The sequence below is a fragment of the Pan paniscus genome, chromosome 16 (genome assembly GCF_029289425.2).
Source record: "Pan paniscus chromosome 16, NHGRI_mPanPan1-v2.0_pri, whole genome shotgun sequence".
NCBI classification, from domain to species: domain Eukaryota; kingdom Metazoa; phylum Chordata; class Mammalia; order Primates; family Hominidae; genus Pan; species Pan paniscus.
Genome location: NC_073265.2, coordinates 32,109,653 through 32,136,691, shown reverse-complemented (window position 1 = coordinate 32,136,691; position 27,039 = coordinate 32,109,653). Strand labels below are relative to the sequence as shown.

The window sequence follows — 27,039 nt, the reverse complement described above, 5'->3', positions numbered from 1 at the left end:
TCCATCCAGTTAAAGTGTCTACCCAGACCAAGAGGTATTTTAGTTTCCTGACTCAAGACATGTGAGTAAGGTCAATTTGCCAGTCCTGGGCAGGGGCAAATCCCTGAGCTTGATGTGTAGGGAAGGGAGGGGGCCTGAATAATCCCTGAGGAGTGGTAGAATAGCAGATGGAACACTGAGAAGTGATTTCCTTGAGGATAGATTTCCATGATGGAAAGGAAATGAGAGGTTCTAAGAGGTGGGCTAGTGGCTTATAACCTACATGGAAGAGATTATGAAATGAAGACAGAATAGAATGGGCCTGTGAGGCTGGAAAGAGATATTGTCCTTGGTCCAAGGACCATTTGTCTTGTGTGAGAAGAGATTGATAGGTGGAAACTTCAGTAGGAGAGTAAATAGGAGTGACCAATGAGAAGGAGAAAAACTGGCCATGAGGGACAGAAGTTGGAACGCTAGCTGCTTCTTTAGCTACCTTATCAGCATAAGTGTTGCCCTGAGCGATGGGATCTGATGCCTTTTGATGGCCGTTGCAGTGAATGACTCCAGCTTCCTTTGGAAGTAAAGAGGCCTTGAGAAGAGTTTCTATTAAAGAGACATCAATGATGGAGGACCCTTGTGTAGTGAGGAAACCTTTCAGCCCATAAAAGCATGGTGGTGCAGGATATGGGGTCAGTATAAATATTGATGCATAGTCCCTTTGCAAGAGTGAGGGCCCGAGTTAAGGCAACGAGTTCGGCTTGCTGAGAGGTAGTGGAGGGGGCAGAGCAGTAGCCTCAATGATAGATGTGGAAGCTACTATAGCATAGCCTGCCTTTGCTTGTGAGTGGCGATTAGGCCTGGTGTAACTGCCATCGATAAACCAAGTGTGTTCTGGGTGAGGAACAGGAAAGAAGGAAATATGGGGAAATGGAGTGAATGTCAGGTGTATCAGAGAGATACAGTCACGGGGGTCAGGTGTGGTATCAGGAATAATGTGGGAGGATGGATTGAAGTCCGGGCCAGGAATAATGGTAATTGTGGGAGACTCGACGAAGTGTGAGTATAGCTGAAGGAGCTGGGGAGCAGAAAGTATATGTGTCAGGTGGGAGGAAGAAAATAGATTTTGGAAGTTATGAGAACTGTAGAGAGTGAGCTGAGCATAGTTTGTGATTTTGAGGGCCTCTAAAAGTATTAAAGCAGTGGTGGCCACTGCACGCAGAGATGAGGGGTAGGCTAAAACAGTAAGGTCAAGTTGTTTGGACAGAAAGGCGACAGGGTGCAGTCCCGGCTCTTGTGTAAGAATTCTGACCGCACTAACCATGCCTAGGAAGGAAAGGAGTTGTTATTTCATAGAAGGGATTGGGGTTTGGGAGATTAGCTGGACACGATCAGCAGGGAGAGCACGTGTGTTTTCATGAGAATTATGCCGAGGTAGGTAACAGATGAGGAAGAAATTTGGGCTTGACTGAAGTAATGGGGGCTGTCTGTGAAGCTTTGCAGCAGTACAGCCCAGATAATTTGCTGAGCCTGATGGGTGTCAGGGTCAGTCTAAGTGAAAGTGAAGAGAGACTGTGATGAAGGGTGCAAAGGAATAGTAAAAAAAAAAAAAAAAGCATGTTTGAGATCTAGAACAGAATAATGGGTTGTGGAGGGAGGTATTTAGGATAGGAGAGTGTATGGGTTTGGCACCGCGGGGTGGATAGGCAAAACAATTTGGTTGATAAGGCGCAGATCCTGGACTAACCTGTAAGACTGGTCCAGTTTTTGGACAGGTAAAATGGGGGAATTATAAGGAGAGTTTATAGGCTTTAAAAGGCCATGCTGTAACAGGCAAGTGATAACAGGCTTTAATCCTTTTAAAGTGTGCTGTGGGATGGGATATTGGCGTTGAGCGGGGTAAGGGTGATTAGGTTTTAATGGGATGGTAAGGGGTGCATCATTTATTGCCAAGGAGGGAGTAGAGGTATCCTATACTTGTGGATTAAGGTGGGGAGATACAAGGAGAGGATGTGAAGGAGGCTTTGAACTGGGGAAAAAGGCAGCAATGAGGTGTGGCTATAGCCCGGGAATAGTCAGGGAAGCAGATAATTTAGTTAAAATGTCTCGACCTAATAAGGGAGCTGGGCAGGTGGGGATAACCAAAAAGGAGTGCATTAAAGAATGTTTTCCAAGTTGGCACCAGTGTTGGGGAGTATAAAGAGGTTTAGAAGCCTGGCTGTCAATACCCACAACACTTATGAAGGCAAGGGAAACAGGCCCTTGAAAAGAAGGTAATGTGGAGTGGGTAGCATCCGTATTGATTAAGAAGGGGACGGACTTACCCTCCATTGTAAGAGTTACCCAAAGCATCTGAGGCTTCCAAGGAGATTGGGCAGTGTGTCTTCAGCTGCTAAGCCAAGAAGATCTGGGAAGGAGTAAGTCAGAGCCTTGGGCCAGTTGGACAGTCCAATTTCCAGTGGCGTCCCTCACAGATGGGACACGACTTAAGAGGAATCCCAGGCTGTGGGCATTCCTTGGCCTAGTGGCCAGATTTCCGGCACTTGAAGCAAGATCCTGGGGGAGGAAGTCCTGAAGGAACGCCTGACCGCTGTGGCTTAGGCGTTTTGAAGTTTTTGTGTGCTGGAGATATGGCTGGGGTTTTCTCTCACAGCAGAGTCATGTAGTTGCAACTCTTCTCTATTACTGTACACCTTGAAGGTGAGGTTAATTAGGTCCTGTTGTGGGGTTTGAGGGCCGGAATCTAATTTTTGGAGTTTTTCTAATGTCGGGAGCGGATTGGGTAATAAAATGCATATTAAGAATAAGGCAGCCTCTGGCCTGCCTGGGTCTAGGGCGGTAAAGCGTCTAAGAGTTGCTGCCAAACGGGCCATGAACTGGCCTGGGTTTTTGTATTTGATGAAAAAGAGCCTAAATGCTAACTGATTTGGGAGAGGTCAGATAAAGAAAAAAGGAGCATTAACCTTGAGTATGCCTTTAGCTCCAGCCACCTCTTTAAGAGGAAATTGTTGGGCAGGTGGGAGAGGGCGAGTCGCAGAACAAAACCGTAAGCCAGACTGGGTGTGGGGAGGGGAGGTGATAGAAGGGTTATAGGGTGGGGGAGCAGAAGCTGAAGAATTGGGACCTGGCTTGGCCTGGCGAGGAGCAGCCTGGGGAGAAGGGGAGAGGTCAGATGAGTCTGTAGAAAAGAAGGATTCAGAGGACTCAGAGCTTGGGGTGGAGACTGAAGGAACAGATAGGACAGAAAGAAGAAAGATTTGGAATGAGTCTCATTGGGAACAAATACTAGGGAGGGACCAATGTGTAAAAGATTGCCTGGACGTCAGGCACCTCAGACCATTTGCCCATTTTTTGACAAACATTATCTAGATCTTGCAGGATAGACAAAGCAAAAGTGCCATTCTCTGGCCACTTGGAACTACTGTCGAGTTTGTATTGGGGCCAAGCGGTATTGCAGAAGGAAATAAAACGCTTAGATTTTAGGTCAGGTGAGAGTTGAAGAGGTTTTAAGTTCTTGAGAACACAGGCTAAGGGAGAAGAAGGAGGAATGGAGGGTGGAAGGTTGCCCATAGTGAAGGAGGCAAGTTTAAAGAGAAGGGTAGAGACATGGAGAGAAGGGGTGGGGAGTGCTTGCCCCCCAGGAAAGTGGAGAAGGGGTAGAGACACCAAAAGAAGGGGTTGGGGGGTACTTGCCCCCCAGAAAGGCGGTGCTTGCTGCTAAGGGTGAAGGACCAAGGCAGGTGGCCCTGCATGGTCAGACACCTCTGAAACGTGGGTGAATAATCAGGCAGGTGTCCCTGCAATGATTAAACACCAAGGGAAGGCTGCCTTCCTGAGTCCGTGACTGGTGCCGGAGTTTTGGGTCCACGGATAAAATGTGTCTCCTTTGTCTCTACCAGAAATGAAAGGAATTGAAATTAAGAGAAGGAGAGATTGAAGGGTGACGCCAAGATTGAAAGGAGAAAGAGGTTGAGGGGTAGTGAGAGAGGTTGGAGAGTAAAAAGAGGCTGCTTACCCGATTTAAAATTGGTGAGATGTTCCTTGGGCTGGTTGGTCTGAGGACCTGAGATCATAGGTAGATCTCTTCACGGAGTGAGGGTGAGGACAGGGGACTGGTCTCCCGAAGGAGTCCTGCTGACCCAGGTCTTCGGCACCAAATGTCTCACGTGTCCGTGTGAAGAGACCACCAAACAGCCTTTGTGTGAGCAACAAGGCTGTTTATTTCACCTAGGTGCAGGTGGGCTGAGTCCGAAAAGAGAGTCAGCAAGGGTGGTGGGATTATCATTAGTTCTTATAGGTTTTGGGATAGGTGGTGGAGTTAGGAGCAATGTTTTGTGGGCAGGGGATAGATCTCACAAAGTACATTCTCAAGGGTGGGAAGAATTACAAAGAATGTTCTTAAGGGTGGGGGAGATTACAAAGAACCTTATTAAGGGTGGGGGAGAAACAAATCACAATGGTGGAATGTCATCAGCTAAGGCTATTTTCACTTCTTTTGTGGATCTTCAGTTGCTTCAGGCCATCTGGATGTATATGTGCAGGTCACAGGGGATATGATGGCTTAGCTTGGGCTCAGAGGCCTGACACTTATTAGTTTCCAAAACTTGTCCTTTTGTGTTTTTAATGGAGACTTCATTAAGGCCTGATTGATTAAACCATTAGCCATTGGAAATCTACTCAACCTTCAGCATCTGTCTCCTCCCCAGAGCTTGTGAGTGGGGCCGAAAGTTCCAGCCCTCTAATCACAGGGTTGGTTCCCCTGGCAACCAGCCGTCTATCTTTAAAGGTTTCCTAAAGTCACCTCATTAACAAAATCCCAGATGTGGTTGAAAGGGGCTTGTTATGAATAACAAAATTCACTCCTGTCATCTTTTATCTATCTGGAGCTGTTTCAGGAACCGAGTATAAAAACCAAATATTATACCAAAAGATGCTCCTATCACCCCAGTCACTTCAGAAATTACAAGGGCTTTATGAGCACTGAACAAGAACCAGGGACAAAGACCAAATATTTATATTTCTTGTTATTAATATAAGCCACAATATCACAACCAAATATATTTTACAATTATATCCTAATGGTACTGTTTTAGCTTCTGTATTCTTGACAATTTTCTGTCTAGTTATTTATTTGGGAAAAGAGTGAAGTCTTCAGTTATAGCTATGGATTTGTCTACTCCAGTTATAACCACGGATTTGTCTGTTTCTCCTTTCAGTTCATTAATTTTTATTTCATGTGTTTTGATGGTCTTTTTAAGGTGCATACATGTTTATAATTTCTTTGTAAATTGGCTCTTCCATGGTTCTGTATCTCTTTTTATCTCCAGTGATTTTCTTTGCCCTAAAGTCAACACTGTCAGATATTATAATAGATACTCCAGCTTTTCTTTTGTTAATATTTGCATGGTATACTTTTTTCCCCTTTCTTTTAACCTACATAATAATAGTATTATTATTGTTATTATTTTCAGTGGTATTTAAGTATATTCACTTTAACCTACATATTATTTTTGAAGTGAGTTTCTTATAGAATCATATTTATCCTGCTAATCTCTGTCTTTTCAGTGGTGTGTTTATGCCATTTATACTTAAGGTAATTACAGGTAAGTTTGGATTCAGGTCAACCATTCTATTATTTGTTTTATGTTTGTCCTTTTATTTTTGTTCTTCTGTTTCTTTCTGCCTACTTTTGGATTATCTTAACATGTTTTGGTATTCCACTTTATTTTTACTTTTTTTGCTTTTCCTGATATCTCTTTGTGTAGTTTTTAAAGTGGTTGCTATAGGGCTTACGATATATCTACTTTTTACCATCTACTTAGAGTTATTACATTAAATATTAAATATGTTATATAAATATTACATAATATGAATATTACATTACCTAAAATAACGCAGAAACCTAACCGCAATCTTGAGTCCCTTTACATGAGTCCCTTTACCATTCTACTTTTTTTTTTTTTTTGAGATGGAGTTTCGCTCTTGTCGCCCAGGCTGTAGTGCAATGGCACGATTTCGGCTCACCGCAACCTCCACCTTCTGGGTTCAATTCTCCTGCCTCAGCCTCCCGAGTAGCTGGGATTACAGGCATGTGTCACCACACCTGGCTAATTTTGTATTTTTAGAAGAGACGGGGTTTCTCCATGTTGGTCAGGCTGGTCTCGAACTCCTGACCTCAGGTGATCCACCTGCCTCAGCCTCCCAAAGTGTTGGGATTACAGGTGTGAGCCACCGCGCCCAGCCCTCTACCTTTTTTTTGGAGTAGTGTTATATCTGTTTACATTGGAAATCCCTTCAGCCAGTTTTTAATTTTTGCCTTTAACTTGCAAGCATATTTTTGAGAACTCAAGAGGAGAAAATCAGGCTCTTATACTTCCCTGGATTTCTATTGCTCTTCCTCCACTGCTGTTATTCCAGATTTTTCTGTATTATAATTACCCTTTTCTCAGAAGAACTTTCCTTGACAATTCTTTAAGAGCAGGTCTGCTGACAACACATAGTCTTAATTTTCCTTTATCTGAGAATGTCCTTATCTCTGAAGGATATTTTCTCTGGATATAGAATTGTGGGTTGACAGTTCTTTACTTTTAGTACTTTAAATATGTGTTTCTATTTCTTGCTGGCCTTTATGATTTCTGATGAGAAATCCGCAGTCAGTCAAATCATTGTTACCCTATAAGTAATATATTATTTTTATCTAGTTATCATTATTATTGTTATTATTATTTTGAGATGAAGTCTCACTGTGTTGTGCAGGCTGGAGTGCAATGGCGCCATCTTGGCTCACTGCAACCTCCAACTCCTGGGTCCAAGTGATTCTTCTGCCTCAGACTCCTGAGTATCTGGGATTACAGACATGCACCACCACACCTGACTAATATATATATATATTTTTTGTATTTTAAGTAGAGATGAGGTTTCACCATGCTAGCCAGGCTGGTCTCAAACTCCTGACCTCAGGTGATCTGCCTGCCTCGGCCTTACGAAGTGCTGGGATTATAGGTGTGAGCCGCCGTGCCTGGCTGTTTTCTAGTTATTTTTAAGTATATATTTTTTTCTGTTTAATTTTCAGCAGTTTGGTTATGATATGTTTAAGAGTTGTTTTTGTGTGTGTGTGTGTTGTGCTTATTGTATTCAGTCAGCTTCCTCAATCTGTTGTTTTTTTCCTTCACAAAATTTGTGAAGTTTTAGCTATTTTTTACTTTTTTCTGTCCTAAACTGTTACCTCTTCTTTTTCGACTCTAATGGCACAAATATTAGAATTTTTGGTATTGTCCCACTAGTCCCTGGGGTCTATATTCATTTATAAAAATCTTTTATCTTCACATTGCGTAATTGCTATAGATTTATCTTCCAGTTTACTGACTCTTTACTCTGACACTGCCATTTTTCTATTGACCCCATCCAGTGAAATTTTAAAATTTCATTTACTGTATTTTTCACTTCTAAATTTTTTATTTTTATTTTTGAGACAGAGTCTCGTTCTGTTGCCTAGGCTGGAGTGCAATGGTGTGATCTTGGCTCATTGCAACCTCCACCTCCTGGGTTCAAGCGATTCTCCTGCCTCAGCTTCCCGAGTAGCTGGGATTACAGGCACCTACTACCACGCCCGCTAATTTTTGTATTTTTAGTAGAGATGGGGTTTCACCATGTTGGCCAGGCTGGTCTCGAACTCCTGACCTTGTGATCTGCCTGCCTCAGCCTCCCAAAGTGCTATGATTACAGGCATGAGCCACCGCGCCTGGCCTAAAATTTTAATTTCTTTCTTTATGTCTCATTTCTTTACTGAGACTTTATATCTTTCTATTCATTTCTAGGGTGTTCACCTTTATTTTTTGGAATATTTTTCCTGATAAGTCCTAAATCTGTGTCATCTTGGCATTTGCATCTATTGATTGTGCTTTCGTATGTAAATTGAGATATTCTTGGTTCTTTGTGTGCTTGGTAATTTTGGATTGTATGCTCAACATTAAAAGTTTTTTTTTTTTTTTTTTTTGAAATTTGAGTCTTATTTAAATTCTGTGGAAAATGTTGATTTTTTTTTTTTTGAGACGGAGGCTCACTCCGTCATCCAGGCTGGAGTGCAGTGGCACAATCTTGGCTCACTGCAAGCTCCGCCTCCCGGGTTCACGCCATTCTCCTGCCTCAGCCTCCTGTGTAGCTAGGACTATAGGCACCTGCCACCACGCCTTGCCTAATTTTTGTATTTTTAGTAGAGACAGGGTCTTGCCATAATGCCCAGGCTGGTCTCGAACTCCTGACCTCAAGAGATCTGCCTGTCTTGGCCTCCCAAAGTGCTGGGATTACAGGTATGAGCCACCATGCCCAGCTGAAGTAATTGTTTTCTGTGTGACTATGGCACAAACTCAGTATGCAATGGATGCTATGGTTTTGTTTTTTTTTTAATTTTTTTAGTTCCATAGGTTTTTGGGGAACAGATTGCAGTAGATTACTGGTTTCAGTTTGTTTTGAATTTTTAGAGATTGTCCTTTATTTTTAGTGTTTTTTAAAAATTTTTGTCTCTTGAACATTCCATCATTCATTTTCTGAACAAAATGCTAAATTTATTGTGCGATATACAAGGGAGAGCCATAATTGTAGGACATAATTTCTGTGAATGAAACAAACTGCCCGACCAGGTGCAGTGGTTCATGCTTATGATCCCACCGTTTTGGGAGGCTGAGGTGGGAGGATCACTCAAGGCCATGAATCTGAGACCAGCCTGGGCAACATAGTGAGACCCTGTCTATTAAAAATAAACAAACAAACAATGTTATCCAGGTATGGTAGTGCGTGCCTGTAGTCCCAGCTCCTTGGGAGGCTGAGATGGGAAGATTGCTTGAGCCCAGGAGTTCAAGGATATAATGAGCTATGATTGCACCACTGCACTCCAACCTGGGTGACAGAGCAAGACTTTGTTTCAAAAGAAAAAAGAAAAGAAAAGAAACTGCTGGTCTTAAATAGGATTTGAGGAATTATGGAGTTCAGGGATTGGTGAAGTAGGAGTATTTAGGAATTGATTGACCTTTTATTATGTAAATGTGGTTATGAATTGTGGCTGTTGCTGACTGGTGACTTGCTGAAGTGATATCATTCATTCAAAGCTTCCTTTGATGGGCTTAGGATGGGTTTAACACCAGTTCTGATGATTACTTGTTGTTACGGTCCTTTCTGGAATTTGGAGTTTAGAACTTTTTTTTAATCATATGTAAAACATTTACATGGTTCAAAAATCAAAACTATATCACGAGATGCATTCACAGAAGTCTGGCTTTCTTTCTTATCCCTTCCATCCTTTTTTTCTTTTCTTTTCTTTTCTTTTTTTTTTTTGAGACAGTATCTTCTTCTGTCACCCAGGCTGGAATGCAGTGGCACCTTCACAGCTCACTGCAACCTCAACCTTCCAGGCTCATGTGATCCTCCCCGCTCAGACTCCTGAGTAGCTGGGATTACGAGTACATGCAACCACATCTGCCTAATTTTTAAATTTGTTGTAGAGACGGGATCTCCCTATGTTGGCTAGGCTGGTCTCAAACTCCCGGGCTCAAGCAACCCTCTTGCCTTAGCCTCCCAAGATGCTGGGATTACAGGTGTGAGCTACCACTCCTGGCTTGTTTTTTTTGCTATTGAGTAAAGGTTGGTAAACAGTCTGCAGGCCAAATTTGGCCCACTTTTTTTTTTTTTTTTTGTAAATAAGATTTTGTTGGAGCACAGCCATACTCATTCGTTTACATAATTGTGTATGGCTTTTGTGCTGCAGTGGCAGAATTGAGTAGCTATGACAGAGAATACAGTATGTGGCCTAGAGACTGAAATATTTACTCTCTAGACCTGTATTGAAAAAGTTCGCTGACTCCTGCTATAAAGAATCCATCATTTTCATTAAGTTTTGGCTTATTTCTTCTTTCTTTCTTTTTAAAAAACAAAAGCAGATACTTAAATATACTCAACATTTATCTGCTTTTTCTACAAAGTACAGCACACTATAAACCCTTTACTGTCTTGCCTTTTTCACTAAACAATGTATCTGGAAAGTCACTCTGTATCAGTATCTTTCTCATTCCTGGACTGGTTACAGTTTTCATCTCCTTTAGGCCATATTTTTCTGCTATATCTTCATTTTCTACAGGTATGCTGTTCATCTTATTAGTATCCTCTTTTTCTTACAATGTCCTTGAATGAGGTTTGGTCAACAACCCTTTTATTTGTTAGTATTTATTTCCTGTGCATTTTGTAACATTAAAATATTATTAGCTCTAATGATATTAAGCTCTAAGTTACAAACTATAAGCAGTTGTAAATTAAGTACTATGTCTTTTCAGCAGTATATTGTTCTCAGAATAGTTGTCTACCTAGTTCAAGTGCCATTGACATCATGCTTGCCCTATAATCTAACAATCTCAGTTATTATAAATAATATCTGTGTTTTAATGGTGTCTTTGTAATGCCTAGCTATTTCACTGGGCATCTGTAATAGAAAGATGCGTGGTTTTAAAAATACGCATCAAACATTTCTGGGTCTTTTTCCCCTTCTTCCCAACAAAATAGCCTAATTAGTGTATAGTATTAGTAGTGCTTCCTGATGCTGGAATGTTATTGTGTTGATTAGTTAACCCTAAATACTGCTACTATTTTTTGTTGTTGTTGTTTTAGGTTAAATGGAAACCACCCTTGGGAACTGGATGCCTGTGTAGCTGTTCTACCATATCAGTGTATTGCAATGAGCGGGGGAGGAGAGCAGCCGGATATCCTGAGTGTTGGAATCCTAGTGAAAGAAAGATGGAAAGTGGTGAGTGTACATCTCAGAGAGAGAGAGAGTGTGTGTGTGTGTGTGTGTGTGTGTATACATATCGGGGGGTAATTTTTGGTATCCTGATAAAAATAGCATTTCATTAGGAAATATTACATACATTACTTATATGCCTAAAGCAGTTATTTACAGTTATTTTTCTATGATTAAGCTCTGTTTATACCCTAATTCTTACTCTTGCTTCGTATAGTACTAAATTTTTGAACAGATGAAAAAAATACAGTGTTTGAAAGTACAATGAGCTGGCCGGGCGCAGTGGCTCTCGCCTATAATCCCAGCACTTTGGGAGGCCGAGGCGGGCGGATCACGAGGTCAGGAGATCAAGACCATCCTGGCTAACAGGATGAAACCCCATCTCTACTAAAAAAAAAAAAGCAAAAAAATTAGCTGGGCGTGGTGCGGGCGCCTGTAGTCCCAGCTACTTGGGAGGTTGAGGCAGGAGAATGGCGTGAACCCCGGAAAAAAAAAGGAAGTACAATGAGCTGCTCTCTTTTTTTTTTTTTTATTAAGGAAAATTGTAAGTATACATAAAAAATAGAGACTTATATAATGAACCTCCATATTCTCATGACTCAAGTTAAATAGTCATCAATGTATGATTTTGTTTCATCTCTCTCCCAGAATATTTTGAAGCGATATTTAACCTTAGCATTTCTTCTGTGTATACTTCAGTATGTATCTCTAAAAAATAAGGACTTACTTTTAAAAACATAATCATAATACCATTATCATACCTTAAAAATAATCATTTCTTCCCTGCTGACTCCTCCCCCAAGATTGTGTATCATTTTGTCTGTTAGCATGTAGTATTTTTCAGCTACTTTCTACTGTTATAAAATACTGTAGTAGTACTAAAAAAAGTAATCATTTCTTAATATTACCAAATACAGTTTTAGTTTTTACATTCTCCTGATTGTAAAGTATTTTGAATAGCCTGAATCAAGATCCAAATAAAACCTGGATATTGTAATTAGTTGCCATTACTTTTCATTTCTAGGTTCCTTCCTCTTTATTGCTCTTTTTTTTTCCTTACAATTTATTTACTGAAGAAATTAGGTGATTTGTCTGTAGACTTTCCCATGGTTTGGATTTTGCTGTTTGCTTCCATTTGGGGTTAACACATTTCTCTGTCTTGTGTATTTCATGTAAATTGGTAGTTGTATCTACAGGCTTGATTAGATCTGACTTTAGATTTGTTTTGAGATGGGGACATCTTTTTTTCATAAATGTTATTGTGAGCCTTCACTAGGAGGCATATAATATCTTATTGTCCATCTGTCTATCTTTTTTGTGGTGTTAACACTATTGATGATCATTACCTAGGTCTATTACTTAGGGATTGCAGATTGGTGATATTCCATAATTCATTTATTAGTTGAAATGTATCTATAAGGACAAGTTTTTTATCATCAATTATTTGATTATCTTGAGGTACAATTTGATTAGGAAAACAAGATAAATACTTGCTTCTCTTTTTTAATTTACCAGTTTTCAAAACAATGAATTGGTTTCTTGCCATTCTCCAAAAGTGATCAATTAGATTTGTTTTTTAGTATAATTAAGAATTCATGGATTTAAACAAATTTGATGTGTTTCAGTGAATGGTAGTTATCCTTATAAATGTTTAAATTGTCTTATTTGACTAAGGGGACACACTTCACATTGTCTCCTGAGTTCTTTTGACAGGATCCTAATCGTCTTTCAATGGCTTTCTTTTCCTAGACCTGGAATCTGCCATCTCTCTAATACTGCTTGTTTCTTAAAGGAACTATTTTTGTTTGGGATATATTTAAATATTTTTTTATTGCTACACAGTCCACCAAAGTTTTTTTCCATTAGTAGGTTTCACAAAGCTATTTTAATGGTTTCCTTAATCTATGAACAGATTGGAAAAAGAAGACCCTTTAGAAATAGAATTTTTATTTTTTATTTGTATGGTACAATGTGTTTTACTGATTAGGTAAGTCAGTAGGCTTGGAAAATTTACTTGACCAAATATAAGAAAACTATGTCATTATCATGGACTAGTGCAGGGAGATTCAGCAGTTGCTAATCTTTTATGTAAGTCAGACATGAGTGTTGCTTTGGTGAGAGGATTATAGTAAGCACTGTGTTAAGGCTGGTTTGTTCTCCAGTGGACATATCAAAAGGTGACAAGTGAAACTCTTGATTGGCATGGTTCCCTTGTCCTGCTAATTAGAACTAATATATCTGAGCAACTTATCTCCAAAATTTGGGAGGGCATAGTGGCATTTTTAGTTAAAAAAAAAATGACAAGCTCACTGTTATGGATGGTGTTTTAGTTATTTATTGTTATATAACAAACTACATCAAAATTTAGAGGCTTATTTTGCTTACAGTTTTGTGACGTAGGAATTTGGGAAGAGTTTGCCTGGGTGATTTGTCTCTTAACCATTTGGCACTAGGAAGATTGTTTTGGTTAGAGGATCCATTTATATATGGTTTCTTCACTCACTTGTCTGGTATCTTGAGGTCCTTAGCTCTTCACCCCCAACCCCCAACCCCCAACCTGGTGGCTCATTTTCTAGGGCATCTCCATGTGGCTGTGGCTTCTCAGGATGGTCCCATTTCTTTTTTTTTTTTTTTTTTTTTTGAGACGGAGTCTTGCTCTGTCGCCCAGGCTGGAGTGCAGAGGCGTGATCTCAGCTCACTGCAGCCTGCGCCTCCCGGGTTCAAGCGACTCTCCTGCCTCAGCCTCCCAAGTAGCTGGGATTACAGGCACACGCCATCACACTGGCTAATTTTTGTATTTTTAGTAGAGACGGGATTTTGCCATGTTGGCCAGTCTGGTCTGGAACTCCCGACCTCAGGTGATTCACCTGACTCGACCTCCCAAAGTGCTGGGATTACAGATGTGAGCCACTGTGCCTGGCCAGATGGTCCCATTTCTTACATGGTAGCTAGCTTTCAAGAGACAGGAAATGGAAGCTCCCAGGCTGGTTAAGGGCAATCCTCAAAGCTGGCACAGTGTCACTTTGCCCTATTCTGTTGATGAAAACAGTTAAGGGGAAAATGGACTCTACCTCTTGGTGGGGGAGTAGCAAGGTCACATTGTTTTCATCAGTGTGAAAGGTTTTCTTCACATTGAAGAAGAGCAGGAATGGATGATATTGTTGTGCCTATCGTTGGAAAATACGATCTTCCACAGACCTTACCTCTATTCTTCTTGTAATCTGTGTACCCCAATCATACTAAACTGCCTCTGTCTCTTTGCCTCATAAACCTTGATAATTTCTTAGGGCTTTGTCAGGCCAATTAAAAAATGCTGTATTAATGTTTAAATGGCATTATAGGAATAGAAATAGACTAAGAAGCAAGAACATTTACTTCAGCCTAGATGTTTTATTCTGTCATTTGGTAAGGTTTTTTGTGAGGTAAAACATGAAGCTACCTCTACCAGTCCTTAGTTAGAAAGGAATCTGTTTGGTACTGTTTATGAGTTTTTAAACCTACACTAGGTTTTATTTAATGGACAAAATATAAAGAATCATAAGTATCAATTTTGTTTTGTTTTGTTTTGAGGCAGAGTCTCACACTTTCGCCCAGGCTGGAGTGCAATGGTGTGATCTTGGCTCACTGCAACCTCTGCCTCCCAGGTTCAAGCGATTCTCCTGTCTCAGCCTCCTGAGTAGCTGGGATTACAGGCACATGCCACCACGCCCGGCTAATTTTTATAATTTTAGTAGAGACGGGGTTTCACGATGTTGGTCAGGCTGCTCTCAAACTCCTGACTTCATGATCCGCCCGCCTCGGCCTCCCAAAGTGCTGGGATTACAGGTGTGAGCCACCGCGCCCAGCCACTTCTGGAACTTTAAAAAAATCATGAACTCATCCTGTAGTTTCAAGTAGTATTCCTTTCCCATCACCAAATGAAAATAAAGCAGGATCGGCCGGGTGTGGTGTCTCACGCCTGGAATCCCAGCACTTTGGGAGGCAGAGGTGGGTGGATCACCTGTGATCAGGAGTTTGAGACCAGCCTGGCCAACATGGTGAGACCCCATCTTTACTAAAAATACAAAAATTAGCCAAGCGTGGTGGTGCACACCTGTAATCCCAGCTACTGGGGAGGCTGAGGCAGGAGAATTGCTTGAACCCAGGAGGCGGAGGTTGCAGTGGGCCAAGATCATGCCACTGCACTCCAGCCCTGGCAACAGTGTGAGACTACCAACTCAAAAAATAAAAAAATTAAAAAAATAAAAAAAAAAGAAGGATTATGGCTCACATGTGCAAAGTAATAAATATAGGATTATATTTATAAGTTAGCACTTTGCCAAATGCTATGGGGGACACAAGGAAATAGAATAGAACAAATGGCCATCTCTTTGAAGAGGCTTAGTTTCTCTGTAGCAGGATAGGGCATTGACAATGGAAAGTTAAGCAACATGACAGTTTGAAAACAAGTTATTTCATGGACAGGTCTTTAATTTAAAAAATACAAGGCAATAATACAAGTGCTATCTGAGGTATGGCCTGGTAAAGTGATTAATTGAATGATTAAATAATTACTGTAGAAATTCAGAAGATAAAGAAATTAACCTAGATATAGTAATCAGTGAAGATCAAGTGGAGAAAGAGGTAGAACATGGAGCTGGGGTGTCTTGAGCTGGTTATGATTTAGGACCCTGTGCCTATGATGACTTCCTACATTATATCACATCCTGGATGTTGGATAATGTGATAAGGAGACAACCTAGTTTCAGGAAATGGAAAAAAATTGCTGTATCTAGCTTGAAGTATCTACCCCCACAACCCAGCTTTCAGACACTACAGGTGCACTTGCCACTGACTCTTCAGAACTTGCTTATGATACTCACACCAGCATCCTGATATTCCCCAGTTAAGCTAACATATTTATTTTATCAGAGAGAATAGTGCTTGTTGAACTTGCTTAAATTGATTTTTTTTACTGTTATTTGAATAAATAGATGTATAGTGAATTCTGGGATAGTTTGGTACTAGAGTTCTCTGCCTGTTCTGTGGACCCTGTTAGGTACCTCAGAGAGAATGGTAAGTGGTGGTGAGAGGGCTGGGTGATTTTGTAGTGTTTTTTGTTTTTTTCGTTTTTGAGATGGAGTCTCTCTCTGTCACCCAGGTTGGAATGCAGTGGCAGGATCTTGGCTTACTTCTGCCTCTGCCTCCTGGGTTCAAGCAATTCTCCTGCCTCAGCCTCCTAAGTAGCTGGGATTACAGGCATGTACCACCACGCCTGGCTAATTTTTGTATTTTTTAGTAGAGATGGGGGTTTCACCATGTTGGCCAGACTGGTCTCGAACTCCTGACTTCAAGTGAGCCGCCCGCCTTGGCCTCCCAAAGTGCTAGGTTTACAGGTGTGAGCCACTGCACTCAGCCAGGATTTCATAGTTTAAAAAGTTTAAAAAGTCTTCCTTAAAATTAAAACAACAAATCTGGTTGTAGACTGGCATTTGTGGGAAGTGATTCTTTCAAATACTGTATTGTTGGTGACATTTCTGATGCTGGCTGTTGACCAAATTTTAAAATTGTTTGTGAGTGAAATAATTTCATTACTTTGTTGTGGATAAACCTGTGGGGAAAGGTTTTGATGTTATTTTCAGGCATATGTTTTCTTCTTGGCATATACATAGTTAATTTAACAATATTTAAATATTTTATCAAAAAACAGATTATAAAATTATACATTTTCTAAATATAGGAGATCAATTGCTTTCAAGTTAGAATCTTCTAGTAATTTAGAGTGTGTGTGTTCTTATTTTCTGTGCAGTTGAGAAAGATTGGGGGTGGGGGCTTTGGAGAAATTTACGATGCCTTGGACATGCTCACCAGGGAAAATGTTGCACTGAAGGTGGAATCAGCTCAACAACCAAAACAAGTTCTGAAAATGGAAGTTGCTGTTTTGAAAAAGCTGCAAGGTAAGCCGTTTGTAGAATATACAATTTATGATTTGTATGATAATTTATAATTTATTTGTATCTTCCTGAACCTTAATTACATTCTTTAAGTACTAATTGAATGTACTGGTGTCAGCCGGGTATAAATACGCTGAGCATTTTTCTCTTGGAAATTTTATAACGAGTTAGTAGTAGTAGAAGTATGTAATTACTTAGAATAATTGGGCTTTGGGAGTTCTTTTTCATGGAGTAAGGATAAGAGAGTGTGAATTAGCAGAATTTTTACTGCTTCGGAAAGTATTATCATAAGTCTGCTATTTGCCTTTCTTTTTTAAACTACCAATAACAGATACCTCTGAGTTGTCTCTACTCATGTCTTTGGATGTTAAATATGTTTTAATCACAGTAAGGAAGCTGCCTTCAAATCACACTGCAGGATGGATTAAAAATAATACTGTTGATTATATGTTGATTCATATTAGCTTCAGTTTCAGAGAATAACTGTTTCTGGCCCTGTCGTCATTTTTGAAGTCCGTTTTACTACTTGGGCCCTATTTGTTTTTATTACAAGAATGAATAATTTTTTTTCTGACATGAATCCAGTGGTATAAAACCCTGAATATATTGCTAGTTTGTGTTCACCTTTGTATTCTCAGCTTAATGACATACTCTCTGATATTACTGATGTTTAAATGTTTGATCTGAAACAAAATTAAATAGGGATGATCATTTTCCTTTGCCCCAAGTGTATCCAAGTTTCTCTACCAGTTGGCTCATTTGATTAGAGAATGATGCCAGTAAAATTATAGATCTGTTTTTATAGTAATTTTTAGCTCAAACTTAGCATCTCCACAACATGGTAAATCAGGAAAACAGTGGATAGATTAACACCTATTGTCAATACTGGAAAAATAAATAATTGGAGAAGAAAGAATAGGTAAAAGGATGGCTCTTTCTTTTTCTGACCTTTTCTATTTTCTCCACATTTCTCTTGAGTTGTTGTTCTCAACTCAGTGGTGTAGAGGCTACAAACAGGTACAGCCAGAGCTACATCTTCCTGGGTTGCAGAGATCCCAGGATACCTGTTTTACTATCAGCCAAGCCCATGAAGGGTATGTCAGCATCAGCTTGGTGTGGATAGTGCCACTTCACCTTTCTCCTTCTTGGCTCCAAGGAGATGCTTCCAGGTGAGGCAGGATACAGCTTTGCCACCCCTTCAGGAGGTTCTCCTGCTTATTTTGTGTATGGTTTACTCAGGATTCTATTTGATAAAACTTGAAGATCAGTTTAGTACCTTTTATGAATGAGTTAGAGACCCTTGGATGCTAGCTGTCTCCTTTTCTTGTATTTTATTTTTCACGTTATTAACTAAAATATTTTTCCTATCTGCTTATAACCACATGACATCCCATTCTTAAGAACCCTTCATTTTCCAAAAATAAATTGATTTTTAATCTTCTGGTCCCTATTTCAGTGAGGTAGTCCTTGACTCTCTTCTCTTGGCTTCCTAACTTATGCCTTCTGCATACTTATTCCTCACAGCTTCATTTTGTTGAGGGTGCTTTGTAATCTGGACCGTTCTGATAACATTTTCATGGAGCTGCTCTTGCTGTCATGTTGGCCTAATGACTTCTTACTGAATGATCCCAATGAAAAGGCTGAATGTAAGGAAAAGGTATTTAACCAGATGCTAACCCTTTATAGGATTTGTTGATTTTTAAATTGATGTTCAATTTTTGATAGCTGGGATAAGGATTTTTTTTTTTTTTTTTTTTTTTTTTTTGAGACGGAGTCTTGTTCTGTCACCACACTGGAGTACAGTGGCACGATCTCGGCTCACTGCAGCCTCCACCTCTGGGGTTCAAGCGATTCTCCTGCCTCAGACTCCTGAGTAGCTGGGACTACAGGCACATACCACCACACCCAGCTAATTTTTGTATTTTTAGTAGAGATGGGGTTTCACCATGTTGGCCAGGATGGTCTCGATCTCTTGACCTCATGATCTGCCCACCTCAGTCTCCCAAAGTACTGGGATTACAGACATGAGCCACTGCACCTGGCCGCAATTTTTTTTTTTAACAAGATGAAAAGATATTTTATGATGAATTACCCCACCCCTAATTTTGTTCCTTTTAATAAACCAATTCCTCTTCTCAAAATTCACATATTGTCTGTTCTCACATTCCCTCAGTTCTCAATTTTCTTTCTCGTAGTCTTTTCTGTACTTAACAACCCTAGATTTTCTCAGTTCAGGCAAAACTCTCATTACTAGTATTTTCCTTTCTCTTTGACCCTAAAGTGTGAAGCCCTTAGCATTTCACCCCATATTTTCTGAGTGACCTTCCCCCATGCTGCTGTGTCAGATTACTCTCTTTTCAAAGTTTTCAGAAATATTCTGGATGTAACCTGCAATTCTCTAATGAATCAAGCTAGACTCTCGAATTTTATTATTATTATTATTTTTTTTTGTGATAGAGTCTTGCTCTGTTGCCCAGGCTGGAGTGCAGTGGCACAATATCGGCTCACTGCAACCTCCGCCTCCTGGGTTCAAGTGATTCTCCTGCCTCAGCCTCCCAAGTAGCTGGGACTACGGGTGGGTGCCACCATGCCCAGCTAATTTTTTGTATTTTTAGTAGAGATGGGGTTTCACCATGTTGGCCAGGCGAGTAACTCCAGACTTCAGACAGTCCTCCTGTCCTGGCTTTCCAAAGTGTTGGGATTACAGGTGTGAGCCACTACACCTGGCCAAGACTCTTGAATTTTACTTGGTTTTTACAAATGTATTTGAATGTTTTAGCTACTTATAAACTAAATTATCTATTTATAAGCCTATTAGATAGTACTTCTGTACCTTATTATTATTATTCTCTAAAGTATTCCTAATAAGTATAGCCCTAAAATTTATTAGGCCTATCCTTTTATTCACAGCATTTTTCAGAGATACATCTCTGAATAAACATTTATGTGTGTCTCTTCGCCCTCTCCATTTGCAGCTCTACTATCTTCATCCTTTGTTTTTCAGTTTATTTGCGTTGAAACTGCAAAGGTGGTCATTGCCATTCTAATCTGTTAGATTCCTTTTTCTTCAACTTTAAATGAATGTTTTGTAATGATATCTACCTATCTTCACTTCTCCATTTTCTTTTTTTATTACAAAATTATTTTGTTGTTTTTTTCTCAGTTTTCATGATCTCTTGTGCTGTATCTCAACACACCAGGTTTTTTTTTTTTTTCTTTTTAATAAGTATAGTTTAGGCCAGGCGTGGTGGCTCATGCCTGTAATCCCAGCACTTCGGGAGGCCAAGGTGGGTGGATCGCCTGAGGTCGGGAATTTGAGACCAGTCTGGGCGACATGGTAAAACCCCATCTCTACTAAAAAATTCAAAATTTAGCCAAGCGTGGTGGCGTGCGCCTGTCATCTCAGCTACCCTGGAGGCTGAGGTATGAGAATCGCTTGAGCCCAGAAGGCGGAGGTTGCAGTGAGCCAAGAAGGCGCCATTGTACTCTAGCCTGGGCAATGGAGCCAGACCCTGTCTCAAATAAAAAAGTATAGATTTGCAGTGCCATTGTAAGAGAAAAAACACTTCTCTCCTTTGATTTCAAATCTGATCACTAGTAATTTCTACAGTAAAATGATGGTTCCTCAGGAACCATCAGTACTTCTAAAAAAGTTAGATTTCCATTCTAGTCTTTTTTTTTTTTTTTTTTTTTTACACCTCCCAGACGGGGTGGTGGCCGGGCAGAGGGGCTCCTCACTTCCCAGTAGGGGCGGCCGGGCAGAGGCGCCCCTCACCTCCCGGACGGGGCGGCTGGCCGGGCGGGGGGCTGACCCCCCCACCTCCTTCCCGGACCGGGCGGCTGGCCGGGCAGAGGGGCTCCTCACTTCCCAGTAGGGACGGCCGGGCAGAGGCGCCCCTCACCTCCCGGACGGGGCGGCTGGCCGGGCAGGGGGGCTGACCCCCCCGACCTCCCTCCCGGACGGGGCGGCTGGCCGGGCAGAGGGGCTCCTCACTTCCCAGTAGGGGCGGCCGGGCAGAGGCGCCCCTCACCTCCCGGACGGGGCGGCCGGCCGGACGGGGGGCTGATCCCCCCACCTCCCTCCCGGACAGGGCGGCGGGCCAGGCTGGGGGCTGACCCCCCCACCTCCCTCCCGGATGGGGCGGCTGGCTGGGCGGGGGGCTGACCCCCCCACCTCCTTCCCGGACGGGGCGGCTGGCCGGGCAGAGGGGCTCCTCACTTCCCAGTAGGGGCGGCCGGGCAGAGGCACCCCTCACCTCCCGGACGGGGCGGCTGGCCGGGCAGGGGGCTGACCCCCCCACCTCCCTCCCGGATGGGGCGGCTGGCCGGGCAGAGGGGCTCCTCACTTCCCAGTAGGGGCGGCCGGGCAGAGGCGCCCCTCACCTCCCGGACGGGGCAGCTGGCCGGGCGGGGGGCTGACCCCCCCACCTCCCTCCCGGTCGGGGCGGCTGGCCGGGCGGGGGGCTGACCCCCCCACCTCCCTCCCGGTCGGGGCGGCTGGCCTGGCAGGGGGCTGACCCCCCCACCTCCCTCCCGGACGGGGCGACTGGCCGGGTGGGGGGCTGACTCCCCCACCTCCCTCCCAGATGGGGCGGCTGGCCAGGCGGGGGGCTGACCCCCCCACCTCCCTCCCGGACGGGGTGGCTGGCCGGGCGGGGGGCTGACCCCCCCCACCTCCTTCCCGGACGGCGCGGCTGGCTGGGCAGAGGGGCTCCTCACTTCCCAGTAGGGGAGGCCAGGCAGAGGCGCCCCTCACCTCCCAGACGGGGCGGCTGGCCGGGCAGGGGGCTGACCCCCCCACCTCCCTCCCGGACGGGGTGGCTGGCCAGGCGGGGGGCTGACCCCCCCACCTCCCTCCCGGACGGGGCGGCTGGCCGGGCGGGGGGCTGACCCCCCCCACCTCCCTCCCGGACGGGGCGGCTGGCTGGGCGGGGGGCTGACCCCCCCACCTCCCTCCCGGACGGGGCGGCTGGCCTGGTGGGGGCTGACCCCCACCTCCCTCCTGGATGGGGTGGCTGCCGGGCAGAGACGCTCCTCACTTCCCAGACGGGGTGGCTGCCGGGCGGAGGGGCTCCTCACTTCTCATATGGGGTGGTTGCCAGGCGGAGGGTCTCCTCACTTCTCAGACGGGGCGGCTGGGCAGAGACGCTCCTCACCTCCCAGACGGGGTCGCGGCCGGGTAGAGGCGCTCCTCACTTCCCAGACGGGGCGGCGGGGCAGAGGCGCTCCCCACATCTCAGACGATGGGCGGCTGGGCAGAGACGCTCCTCACTTCCTAGATGGGATGGTGGCTGGGAAGAGGCGCTCCTCACTTCCTAGATGGGATGGCGGCCGGGCAGAGACGCTCCTCACTTTCCAGGCTGGGTAGCCAGGCAGAGGGGCTCCTCACGTCCCAGATGATGGGCGGCCAGGCAGAGACGCTCCTCACTTCCCAGACGGGGTGGCGGCCGGGCAGAGGCTGCAATCTCGGCACTTTGGGAGGCCAAGGCAGGCGGCATGCTTCGCCGGGTGGTCAGAGCTACTCGCCCATAGTCCGTAGCCCAGAGCCGGGGCTGCTCGGCTCTCCGTCCCGGGGGGCCGGGGCCGGGCTGGAGGCGTGCGAGCCTCTCATCGCCACCTCCCAGCGCAGCCACCCGAGCCGCCGCCGCCGCCGCCTCCCTCCATGGCTCAGCAAAACTTTTAAACCTCCATTCTAGTCTTAATAGAATTTGGTACACGTGTAGAATCCTGAAGTAAGACAGGCACATCTTTTATTTATTTATTTATTTATTTTTGAGACAAGGTCTCACTCTGTCGTCCAGGCTGTAGTGCAGTGGCCCAAACACAGCTCACTGCAGCCTCGATCTTGTGGCTCAACCAGTCCTCTGGCCTCAGCCTCCAGAGTAGCTGGGACCACAGGTGTGTGCCACCACACTCAGCTAATTTTTTTTTTTTTTTTTTGTAGAGATGTAGAGTCTGGCTTTGTTGCCCAGGCTGGTCTCAAATTCCTGGGCTCAAGCAGTCCTCTTGCCTCGGCCTCCCAGAATGTTGGGATTAAAGGTGTGAACCACCACACCCAGCCTGAGACAGGCAAATATTAAATTTACTTTTTTCCCTAATTTTTAAAAGACTTTTTTAAAAAGAGCAGTTTTAGGTTCACAGCAAAATTGAGAGGAAAGTATAGAGGTATCCTATATATTGCCTGCCCTCACACATGCATGTACTCCCTCACTATCATCATCCCCACAGCTGTACATTTGTTACAATTGATGAACCTACATTGATACATCATTATCACCCAGATCCCATAGTTTACAATAGGGTTCACTCTTACTGAACATTCTGTGGGTCTGGACGAATGTGTAATGACATATATCCACCATTATGTGTATATAGGTGCTCCTCAACTTATGATGGGTTTATGTCCTGATAAACCCATTTAAGTTGAAAAATTGTAAGTTGAACCATCGTATGTCAGGAACCATCTCTCTCTGTTTTTACTGCCCTAAAAATCCTCTGTGCACTGTTTCCCTGCCTCCTAAACTCTGGTAATGACTAATATTTTTACTTTCTCTTTAATTTTACCTTCTCCAGATGTCATACATTTAGAATCATACACTATTGGCTTCTTTCACTTAGTAATATGCACTTAAGTTTCCTCCACATCTTTTCATGGCTTGATAGGTCATTTCTTTTTAACATTTAATAATATTCCATTGTCTAGAGGTACCACAGTTCATTTATCCATTCGCCTACTGAGGGATATCTTGGTTGCTGTGCAGATTTTTGTGTGGATATAAGTTTTCTACTTGTTTGGGTAAATACCAAAGAGCATTATTGCTGGATTTGATAATAAGAGTATGTTTAGTTTTATAAGTAACTGCCAAATTTTCTTCCAAAGTGGCTGTATCATTTTGTGTTCTCATCAGCAATGAATGAGAGTTCCTGTTGTTCCACATCCTCACCAGCATTTGGTATTGTCAGTGTTCTGGATTTTGGCCATCAAATAGGTGTGTAGTGACATCTCATTGTCATTAATTTGCATTTATCTAGTGATGTGTGATATGGAGCGCTTTTTCATGTGCTTATTTGCCATCTGTATATCTTCTTTGGTGGGGTGTCAGAAGTTTTTGGCCCATTTTAAAATCAGGTTATTTGTTTTCTTACTGTTGAGTTTTTAGAATTCTTCAAATATTTGGATATCAGTCTTTTATCATATAGGTCTTTTGCAAATATTTTGAATTTTCTCTATTGATTTTCTATGTTTAATTTGATTGATTTCTGCTCTAATTTTTATTAATTCTTCTCTTCTGCTTTAATTTGCTTTCTGTTTTCTAGTTTCCTAAAGTAAAAACTTTGGTTATTGATTTTAGATCTTTCTTTTCTTTTCTTTTCTTTTTTTTTTTTTTTTGAGACGGAGTCTCCCTCTGTCACCCAGGCTGGAGTGCAGTGGTGCGATGTCTCGGCTCACTGCAAGCTCCGCCTCCCAGGTTCACGCCATTCTCTTGCCTCAGCCTCCCTAGTAGCTGGGACTACAGGCGCCTGCCACCATGCCCGGCTAATTTTTTGTATTTTTAGTAGAGACGGGGTTTCACCGTGTTAGCCAGGATGGTCTCGATCTCCTGACCTCGTGATCCGCCCGCCTCGGCCTCTCAAAGTGCTGGGATTACAGGCATGAGCCACTGCGCCCGGCCTAGATCTTTCTTTTCTAATACATGCACTCAGTGCTATAAATTCCCCTTCAAGCACCTTTTTCAGTGCATCCCAGAAATTTTGATGTTATGTTTTTATTTTTATTTAGTGTGAAATAGTTTAAAACTTCTTATGATAGTTCTTTGACTCCTGTGTTATTTAGAAGTGCATTGTATTAATCTCCATGTATTTCAGAATTTTTCCAGTTGTCTTTCTAATATGATCTCTAGTTTAATTCCACTGTGTTCTGAGAGCAGACATGGTATGATTTCTATTTTTTTAAGTTTGTTAGGGTATGTTTTATAGCACTCAGAATGTGATCTGTCTTCGTGAATATTCTGTGTGAGCGTGAGAATGTGTATTCTGCTGTCATTGGTTTAAGTAGTCTATAGATGTCAGTTATATCTAGTTAATTGATGATATTGTTTAGTTCAGCTATGTCTTTACTGATTTTCCGGCTGCTGGATCTGTTCATTTCTGATAGAAGAGTTTTGAAGTCACCAGCTATAATAGTGCATTCATCTTTCTCCTTACAGTTCTATTGTTTTTTACCTCATGTAGTTTGAAGCTCTGTTGTTAGATGCATGCATGTTTCTAGATATTAGGAGACACATAGTATATGGCCTCTTAGAGAATTGACCCCTTTATCATTATGTAATACTCTTCTTTTATTATTATTACTATTATTATTAATTTTCTTGGAGATGTACTCACTAGGTTGTTCAGGCTGGTCCTGAACCCCTGACTTCAGTGATCCTCCTGCCTCAGCCTCCTGAATAGCTGGGGTTACAGGTGCAAGCTACTGTGCTTGGCTATGATGCCCTTCTTTATACTTGTTCATTTTTCTTGACATACAGCCTGCTCTGTCAAATTAATATAGCAATATTTACTTTCTTTTGAGTATTAGTATGGTATATAATTTACATCCATTTACTTTATTTGTATTTACATACTTAAAGTGAGTTTGTTGTAGACAACATACAATTGGGTTTTGTTTTTTGATTTAGTCTGTCCAGTCTCTTTTATTTGGTACATTTAGACCATTGATGTTTGAAGTGATTGTTTGTATAGGTAGATTAATATCTACCATTTTTGTTAATTGTTTTCTATCTGTTGTCTTGTTCTTTGTTTCTTTTCTTTTCTTTTTTGAAATGGAGTCTCACTCTGTCACCCAGGCTAGAGTGCAGCAGTGTGATCATAGCTAACTGCAGCTTTGAACTCCTGGGCTCAAGTGATCCTCTTGCTTTGGCTTCCTGAGTAACTGGGACTACAGGTCTGTGCTGCCATGCCTAGCTAATTTTTAAAAAGTTGATGGATACAGAGTCTTGCTATGTTGCCCCGACCGGCCCCCAACTCCTGGCCTCAGGTGATCCTCCTGCCTCAGCCTCACAAAGTGCTGGGATTACAAGGGTGTGCACGACTGTGCCCAGCCTGTTGTTGGTTTTTTATTATTATTATTATTATTATTTTTGTCTTCCACTCTTTTTCTGTCTTTTGTAGTTTTTGTTTTTAGATAGAGTCTCACTCTGTTGCCCAGGCTGGAGTGCCAGTGACGCAGTCTCGGCTCACTACAACCTCTGCCTCCTGGGCTCAAGTGATCCTCCCACCTCAGCCTCCCAAGTAGTTGAGACTATAGATGCGTGCCACTGTGCCCATCTAATTTTTGTGTTTTTAGTAGAGACAGGGTTTCACCATGTTGGCTAGGCTGGTTTCATGTTGGCCAGGCTGGTCTAACTCCTGACCTCCATCAATTGACCCACCTCGACCGTCCATAGTACTGGGATTACAGCCACTGTGCCTGGCCTTCTCTCCTTTCTTAACATATCAATTATACTTCTGTTTTTACTTTTTTTAGTGATTGCCCTAGATTTTGCAATACAGATTTATAACTAATCCAAGTCCACTTTCAAATAACATTATACCACTTCAAAGGTAATGTGAAGATATTTTCTTGTAATAAAATGTTCCTAATTTCTCCCTCCTGTCCTTTATATCATTGTAGTCATCATATATATTCAGCATACATAAGCATGTATATATATTTATGTGCACAAAATATATACATAAGCATACATAATTAAGTACATCGTTGCTATTGTTATTTTGAGCAAACTGTTATCTCTTAGATCAATTAAGCATAAGAAAAATAATTTATTATGTTGCCTTCACTTTTTCCTTCTTCACATCTGGGTTTCTACCCTATATTACTTTCCTTCTCTCCAAAGAACTTTTAACATGTCTTGTAAGAGAAGTCTACTGCCAAAAAATTACCTCAATTTTTGTCTGAGAAAGTCTATTTCTCCTTGATTTTTGAAGGATAATTTTGGAGGGTACAGAATCTAGGTTGGTGAGTTTTTCTCTGAACACTTTTTTTTTCTTTTTTTTTGAGACGGAGTTTCGTTCTTATTGCCTAGGCTGGGATGCAGTGGCGCTATCTCAGCTCACTGCAAGCTTCGCCTCCCGGGTTCAAGGGATTCTCCTGCCTCAGCCTCCCGAGTATTTGCAATTACAGGCATGTGCCACCATGCCTGGCTAATTTTGTATTTTTAGCAGATATGGGGTTTTTCCATGTTGATCAGGCTGGTTTTGAACTCCTGACTTCAGGTGATCTGCCTGCTTTGGCCTCCCAAAGTGCTGGGATTATAGGCGTTAGCCACCACGCCTGGCCTTCTCTGA

At 42.5% G+C, this 27,039-nt stretch overlaps 1 protein-coding gene across 9 annotated transcripts in view; it reads left to right on the top strand.

Moving 5' to 3' along the window:
• TTBK2 (tau tubulin kinase 2) overlaps positions 1 to 27,039 on the top strand; it is a 179,204-nt gene that overhangs the window by 31,480 nt on the left and 120,685 nt on the right. For 3 of the 9 annotated variants that reach the window (XM_063596586.1, XM_034938600.3, XM_063596589.1), the window contains exons 2-3: positions 10,630 to 10,765; positions 16,548 to 16,695. In XM_063596586.1, coding sequence (XP_063452656.1) covers positions 10,697 to 10,765; positions 16,548 to 16,695 — 217 coding nt within the window. In that variant the 5' untranslated portion in view covers positions 10,630 to 10,696. Of the gene's footprint in view, positions 1 to 10,629; positions 10,766 to 16,547; positions 16,696 to 17,670; positions 17,862 to 27,039 lie in introns of those variants that run through there. The other 6 variants (XM_034938605.3, XM_063596588.1, XM_055098338.2 and 3 more) reach the window with 4 other exon arrangements.